Below are 8,911 nucleotides of genomic sequence, written 5' to 3'. Positions count from 1 at the left end.
TAACTGCTTATTTAAAAAAATTATCCATTTTGCCCACGTATTTTTTTTAAACTATGTGTTTCCTTTACACCAATTGCTCATCAAGTGCATTGTATATTAATACATATTACAAAAGCGCATCAAATTGAATATTCTGTACGTTTTTTTTTTATTTTTTTCACTTTTAATATTTTACAAGTTTTTTACATTTATATATTTACGCTTAAATTAGAGCTAAACGCTATTCGATTTATCTGATATAGCATAATTGTTTCTATATGATATTATTACGGTTTCTCTCGTATATTTTCAGAAATATATACTTTAATAAAGATATTTTAATAAAAGTATAAAGACTGATTCTTTAAGTTAGATAATACTTTGTCATTTATTTGAAAGTCGATATATACAAGTTAATAATAATTTAAGAAAATTGAAATTATAAAACAAAATGCATCAAGTATATTTTGTCTTCAAAATCAATTAAAATTTATAAATGTAAGTCGTCATATAAAAAAATAAGTAAAAACTATACATTAAATAAGTAATACAACTACATATGAATCGATTACTAAATAATTATACTAAGTTCAAATAAATTACTGTAATGTTTGTTGTAATATAAGTATATTTTAAATAAATAGATATATTAAATAATTTCTTATTAGTGTTATTTATTAAGTACATATAAAAATGCTTATAAAAATTATAGATATATCTATGATTATATTAAATATTAAGTATTTTTATGATTAAATTCGTTTTTTAAATCAGTTTTAATATTTACGTAGGCTGCTGGAAAAGTTTCTGCAATCTAGTACTCCCAGTGGCCCCAACGTTCTGCTATTCAATAATTTAAACGTATACATTAATAAAAAAATTAGTAATCAAAAATTGTAATAACTTTGTGTGCCTTTTAAATCACAAAGGAATGAGATGTTCACTACGTCATGCATTCTGTGTAATTCTCAGAATGAGCGCAAAACTAAAATCATACCATATATAAGTAGAAAAAAAGTTTATTTCGATTTTTTGTACTTATTCACATAAAATATAAAAAGTTTCTGTAGGTCGTAGATCAAAAAGTAAGTCATTTAAAGATTTATGCTCGTGAAGAATTTTAAGATCATATTAATAAGAGCTACAAATTAAATATTAAAATTTAAAGCAATTTGACCGAAACCCGTTTTTCATAAGATTTGTGCGGAGTTCTTTATAAAAAGTTTTTGGATAAATCAATTTTTATGTTTATATCATTATTTACTCTAATAAAAAATTGTTTAGTAAAATTAATATTTGTGTTTATATTACTTTCCCAAATCCTTTCAACGTAACATTCTTACATCTTATGTTTCGATTACTAATCTTTCTTATAACTTTTTTATTTACCACATTTTCTATACACATTGCAGTAACAATTTTTATTCAAATATAATTCCTTTTATGCCGCATAATCAATCAATATGATTCTTTAAAGGAATTGAAAATGTGTTTGCGTAAACTTTCCTTAGTTGATGACACAATGGAAGCAATCGGTTCGCCAAAGAAATATCAACGCCTGCGTAAATGGATACTTCGAATAACAATCGGATATATTGTATATATGTTTTTCCGATTTGCAACATTTACTTTGAGAATGATTTTTTTTTATCAGATTAACATAAATTATTATGTTATTATATTGAGTTTGTCATATGTTTATCCGCATTTTGTACATTTCTCAAGTACTCTAATTTGGGGAACTATCCTTGGGTTAGGATATATGTATACATCTATGGTATTTGGGAAACTATTTTTTATTGATAGTGTGTGTCAAAATGTTTATAATCTGTGTGAAATATTTAAAGATTTTTTAAACTATTTAAGTATTATAATTTTATATAACAATTTGTCAGTATTGGCATTGAAATTATAAAAAATGTATACATGATAATCTAAATGAGAAAATGATAAACGTTTATTCTATTATACACATATATAATAAATATAAAATATAAAATATAAAAATCAATAACAAAGTCCTAATTTAGTCTGACTTCGATTATTTATTAACATAATGATAATATAATCGATATGTATATCGCAATTTTAATAAAAAATATAATTAAATTTCTTTCATTCAATTCAGATACGTAAGCTTTAGATTTCATCAAGTTAGTGATCGTTTACATGTGCTCTCTACCTCTATCCTGGTCTTTCCGAAAATAATGTGAACTATAGAAGACAAAACAGATCCAATTTAGAGTGTCAACGAATAACCGATGCTGAGGATCGCAAGCAATATATATGGATTATAATGTAATCTTTTTTTAAATATTACACATATGTGTATAATATATGGGGAGGATCCCGTTTGTCTACAAATCGATTTTCTACAGTTCGATTGCCTACATGCACTTTTGTACACAAATAACAATTTTAAAAACGAAGTTACTGTTGCCCAAATGTATTATTGCCTATATATATTATTGCCTACAAGTCGATTGCCTACATACATTATTACCTACAGCTTACGACCTCTACGCGAAATGAGGGCCATCTCACACTAAAAAATAAAGATTGGTTAGGGTTAGATTTTTTTGGAAAAATATTCCAAGCGGACACTGTCTACGCTGACATTCTACTGTTCACATGACAGATTTCCTAAAAATATAAATTATTTTCTTACTTAACTATAATTTTATATTTGTGTGCCTAGGTGCTTGTAGACAATCGATTTGTAGCAAAAGCAACCATCTCTAATGTATGTATGTAAGTGTACAGTGTACATCATTTTTAACTTTTTTTTACAGTTACTTTTTTGGTAACTTTACTGATAACTGCGTTACTTTTTTCTTTGATAACTGTAACGGTAATGAAGTTACATTTTTTTTAGTAACGGTAACGAATTTTACAGTTACTTTTATTGTTTTTTTGCATATAATTGGATACGATACTACACAAGCCATTCACACTGTAAACAAATTTTGTAAATTTACATAAACGTAAAAATTAAGTGATTAGTCTTGTAAATATAAAAAAATCAGACAATTTCACAGAAATTATGTAATTCTACAAAAATTATGTTAATTTGTATTTATTTGTGTAAATATATATTATTTTACATGAAAAATTACATAAATAGTAAGATATTTCAAATATTTTCTGTAATTATCCAAATTGTATTATAGTAATATTACGTAATACAACTGTAATTTTTTGCGTATTAGTGTCAAATGTATAGTAATATATAATGCAAAATGTATTGTCATATTATTGTGTTCCTATAATTACACATACACATTGTAATTGTACTTTCACAATCTGCTTAGTTAAAAATCAAGAAATTATTTTTATTTTTATATTGAGATTTTACAAACGCGTAAACATTTACAATCATTATTGTATGTTTAAAAATTATATTACTTATATAGTACTTATATATCACTATCGTATTCTAAAGAATTGCTATATTTAATTCTCTACTGTTTTCTATTATATTCCCTTCTGTTTACAACAGTGGCGTATTTTACTCGGTTCAAATTTAGCGAGGTGTGTGGCCACAGGTGGCCACAGCGCATGCGTACATGACCAAAATGTTCGTACATAGGGCTACATCTTGTCAGGATGACAGATTTCCTTAAAGAGTCAACTTTAATGCTTAATGTCTTGGTTTAGGGGGAGCGACGCTTTTCTTTGCCAGATTCTTTCATTTCGAATAAAAACACGTCGAATGAATTTAATTTCATCAAAATCGGAGATGTAGCTTGTATTTTCAATAATTATCGTCAATTCTTCCAATTACTATCACAACTACATTTCCAACTATTGTAGAACAGATATAAAAACAATATCGAAGTCGAATCAAATCAACAAATAAAAAACGCTACAATACAATAAGAAAATAATTAAAACCGGTTAAAATTTAAAATACGTTCTTTATCACTGCAGTAATTATGTATCTTTTACACCGATTGTCTACTCTAATCAAAAGAACTCGCGGTATGTTCAGACATGTTAGTTATAGCTGCTGCGATCTAATAGAGTTTTTTATTGGACTAGTGCACACTGTGCTTTAAAACTGTTGGACACAAATCAATAAAGTTGTACATTTAATAAAAATTTAGAAACGAATTAATCACGACATATTCAATACATTTTATTATGCTATTTGATAAAACATATATTAAGTATTTTATCAATTGAGATATCTCACTTGTACATTAATTTAGATTTATCATATTCTTTTCCATCGACAAGATACTATTTGAAAATATTTTTCTAAAAATGAGTTTTTTATTGTACACACAAGAAAAAATACATTGCTGTATAAATACTATTAATTATTACTTCATATATAATTTACAAATAAAATATTAAATTTATTACATATAATTATTTTTTAAAAGAAATATTTAGTCAACGCCTTCCTCTGATTTTTTTGTAATTCTGTGAATTTATGTAAAAATTCTAATTTTATGTAAAAATTCTAATTTTATAAAATACCTATATTCCGAGAAAGAAAATCGTCGCTCAAGAAAATCGTCTCATTTGCTTTTTTAAAGATTTTCTTTATGCTGGTAAATTAGAAAATGACAATTTCAATCTAATTATCTGCTTATTCATGCATTTTTTTTATTTTAAGATACAAATTAAAAATTATTCTATTATATTATTTAAATTACAGAGAATAATTTGTGATTTAAAATTTATACCTTTTTGTATTTTTATATGTGAAAAAATTTGAAATTAAAAAGAAGGAAATAGCTAAAAGGATAAGATATTCATTACAGCACCCAGCAAACGAGAATGGATTGAAATAAATTGAAATGGATTCAGATTTTCAGAAATATTGATTCACGAATGTTAAAATGAATGCTTTTCAATCCTGAATGCATTTTTATTCATTTATAGGAATTGCATGAAACATATCTCTATGCCTTTCAATCTAAAAATAATATTAGCTTTTCAATACATTGCATTGTAAATACTGTTCGATTCAAAATTTTGAATAGGAAATGCAATTTTCCAATCCAATTGCATCCGATTGAATCCAATTAAATCCAAAAAAAGTATTCGCTATTTAAAATACGCGCATTCAAATAGAAAAAAATTTCAATCCATTTTAATCCATTCTCGTTTGCTGGGTAATATCTTAAAACGCTAATACGACCCTCTGATTGGTGTGTAACTTCTTAAGATTGTACTTAAGATAGTCTTGAATATAAGATCCGACTATGAATACCGGCCATGTGTTTCCAACGTAACTACCCAGTAAACAAGAATGGATTAAAATGGATTGAAATTTGTTTTTATCTGAATGCGCGTATTTTAAATAGCGAATACTTTTTTTGGATTTAATTTTAATTTCAATTCATTTCAATCCATTCTCGTTTGCTGGATACATATGTCTTAGGGATTCCATAATCTAAGATTACTGGTTCAGCAGAAAAAGCAACTTTATAACTATAAAATTCTTTAATATGACTGATTTGCATTTAGATCCAGTGAAGAACTAACTCAGCAAACGAGAATGGATTGAAATGGATACAGATTTTCAGAAATATGGATTCATGAATGTTAAAATGAATTCTTTTCAATCCCGAATACATTTTTATTCAATTGTAGGAATTGCATGAAACAAATGTCTATTCCTTTTCAATCTTGAATGCATTTTTATTCATTTAGAATGGCATGGAGTTGGATATTTCTATGCTTTTTAATTTAAAAATAATATTATAGTATTTTGTGTGCATTGTGTGAATATTGCTAAATTCAAAATTCTGAATAGGAAATGCAGTTTTTTAATTCAATTGAACAAAAAAAAGTTTTTCTTTTAATAGTATTCAAAATTATAAGTAGAAAATCCATCGTTTCATTTAAAAATGCATCATGAATGCTATGTAGAATTATAAATAAGAAATTTTTCGTTTTAATTCAACTGAGTTTAAAAAAAAGTTATACCTTAAAAATATATCAAAAGAGAGAGAGGGGGAGAGGGAGAGGGAGAGGGAGGGAGGGAGGAAGAGGGAAGGAAGAAGGGGGAGAGGGAGAGAGGAAGGGGAAGAAGAGGGGGAGGGGAGAGAGAGAATTCTACTGTATTTAATAGTTCAAAGAAACACAAAAAGAACTACGTAAATATGTAATACAATAAATGTTACATATGTAAATTCCTTATTTTTAATTAGTAAATTATTAATAGTATATTATAAATTATTGATTTTTATGTGTGTGTGTGTGTGTGTGTTTATATTTTATATTTAATACCACACGTTTCCTTTATTATACAGCTAACGTATATTTTTTATATAAAAAAGTTTTAAAATAATAACTATAGAATTTCATTTAATTACTACTTTATTTAAACTTTTACATGTATAAAAATTTTTTTTATATGGTATCCAATATTCATTTTTATGGATTCGGATGGATTGAAAATTTCCAATCTATAATATTATATTTCAATCCATTTTTGTTTGCTGGGAAGAGAAAGACCAATCATGTTATAGAATTTTGCAGAAAAGCTGTTTTTTTTTTCTGCAGAATGGAATCAATCAACAATCACACATAAAATAGAATTAAGATTATGCTAAGGAAATGTATCCGAAAAATGGATCTAAAAATTTAGATGCTATTTTTTTTTATCTAGATACACAAATACAAATACCCAAATTTAAATGTACCTCAGATACAGGTTAGATACACAAAATGTATCTCTATACATGTATACTACCCACACTGCAAATAGATTATTATAAGATTGATAGAGATTAAATAAACAATATTAAAAAAAGAACACATTTATTTTATTTAGAAGAATAATTATACTTCAAGGTTATTTACAATATATTATACAGAGCACACGGTTAACGTGATATTACAAATGCGTCATGCGAAGTCTACAACAAAAGTCATAGAGTCTTAAAGTCTACAATAGCGGTCATAGGATCTTAAGTTGTAGAAAATTGACCAATCATAGTCGATTATTCTTCTTATATTTTAGTATATAGGTATTTTTGAAGTCGCTGATTGATGAAAAATCTTAAGTCAAAGTTTAAAAAATCAAAATGATAAATTCAATATGGTAGCTAAATTTAAAAAAAATTAACTCTGGCTTATACATGCACATACCTATAAAATTTTATACATAAAAATATTAAAAATTTATTTAAAATATTAAGAATATTAAAAATACCAAGAATTAAGAATATTAAGATTTATATTTCATAATTATGAATCATTTTGATCGCCATTTTGGATCTGCCATTGAAAATTTGCCAATTATATGAATGCAAATTTGAAATCAGCGACCTCGAAAACATTAATATTCAGATTTTGAAGATATGTTTATTACTATTTTCATCTCAGCATGGATTTTTTTTAAAAGTGTTAATTTTGAATTCTTTTTTGTTTTTAATCCATATTTTATGCAAAATAATTGTATATACAAAAACTGCGACGAGAAAGATGTCCCCTACAAGCATTTTTTCTTTAACCATTAGTAAAATTCTTTCTAATGATCAATTAAATTCAAAACATTTGTAATGAGACTTTAACCGCGTACATAGGTTACAATAAAAATTAATTTCTCAAAAAATGTGTTGGTGACTTTTTCCAGAAAGCTCATCTATTACGATTTTACTTTTGCTCTTTTCCAAGTTATTCTCTCCTCATAAAATCGGATAACAATTTGGGGGCACTTGGCATTGGCTTCACTGGCAGACACCATGTCAACTGCATCTGTTCCTTTCCTGCACAAACAAAATTATTCTTATTCATTATTCAGCTTCAATCGTTTTTAAATTCGCATTAACTTGAATTCTTTATCTATACTTTCTAGATATTTGGCATTAGAAATAGATGTATTAACAAAAATGAGTAAAGAGAGTCACATTCAATCAAGACGAGTCTTGGTACCTAATTAATATTTTTGTGTAAATTTTTACAATTTCCAGTTTAAGCAAATTGTGCGCTGATTACTTGTAGATCTTGACACACACACTAGTAGATTAAGGCTGGTCTACATAATATTACAAATTATATCGACATGCAATTTCATATTACTAATGCGAATTAACACTTTTAAAGGATTTGAACTTTGATTTCCCTTATTTCCATGTAGACACCTTATCAATTTGATCATCAAGGCATGTGATGATGTTAAACGCAATAACTAACGTGTTACATACCATTGCATCAAGTACATTAGCTTTCCATTGTCATCTGCCGAGCCAAGGATCTTATCTGCTTCCAATTCTCTTTTGAATCCCTGGACTCTGCTGTCATCTTTCATCGTCTCATCAGCACACGAATTTCTTTTAGTTTTAACATCCTTATCAGAATTTATCTTGTTCTTACCTAGACAAAAATAATAATATTATAATAATATCTGAGAAGAAGAAAACATGAGAATTAATGTAAATAGGGTGACTGAAAAGTCTCGGATAGATGAAATATCTCGAAAATAAAAGCGAAAGCATGTCGAAAGCATTTTTGGAAAAAACGTTTCAGACAAAAGTTGTAAGATTTAAAAAGATCTATTTACTGATCACATCTGTATGATCTTGGGTGGTGTCGCCAAGATCAGATCAAAGTCACATTGATTTTTTTAATTGGAACACCCTATTTTGATTTCAGAATCTATGATGTCAAGAACTTTTTAAAACACTACAATAAAGTTTTCAAGCCTTATAACTCTTATAAATAGCGGATCTAATAGATTCACTTTTCAGTTTCGAATTTTTATAGATAAAATTAAGAGACTTATCGAAAAAATGAATTGTACATCGTATTTACTATATATATATATATTAGGTGTACAAAAAAGTTCTGAGCTTTTTTTTGTAAAATTCAATCTTTATTTAAAAACAAACGAAAAAATATTAATCAGCGAAATATTCTCCGTTTGCATCAATGACCTTTTGCCATCTTTCGGGGAGCTTGCGAATTCCTT

The 8,911-nt window shown here is 26.5% G+C and overlaps 1 protein-coding gene across 1 annotated transcript in view; it reads right to left on the bottom strand.

Moving 5' to 3' along the window:
- Nucleotides 1-7,419: 7,419 nt before the first annotated feature.
- The window catches only part of LOC108750866, a 4,677-nt gene continuing 3,185 nt past the window's right edge, over nt 7,420-8,911 (bottom strand). The window contains exons 3-4 of the mRNA XM_018490685.1: nt 8,148-8,316; nt 7,420-7,709 (exon numbers count right to left, since the gene is read on the bottom strand). Of these exons, the coding sequence (XP_018346187.1) occupies nt 7,589-7,709; nt 8,148-8,316 (290 nt within the window). The 3' untranslated portion in view covers nt 7,420-7,588. The remainder of the gene's footprint in view (nt 7,710-8,147; nt 8,317-8,911) is intronic.

The sequence above is a fragment of the Trachymyrmex septentrionalis genome, unplaced genomic scaffold, assembly GCF_001594115.1.
Source record: "Trachymyrmex septentrionalis isolate Tsep2-gDNA-1 unplaced genomic scaffold, Tsep1.0 scaffold374, whole genome shotgun sequence".
Classification (NCBI taxonomy): Eukaryota; Metazoa; Arthropoda; class Insecta; order Hymenoptera; family Formicidae; genus Trachymyrmex; species Trachymyrmex septentrionalis.
The sequence above is the reverse complement of the archived record's forward strand: the minus strand, read 5'-3'. Positions and strand labels throughout refer to the sequence as shown.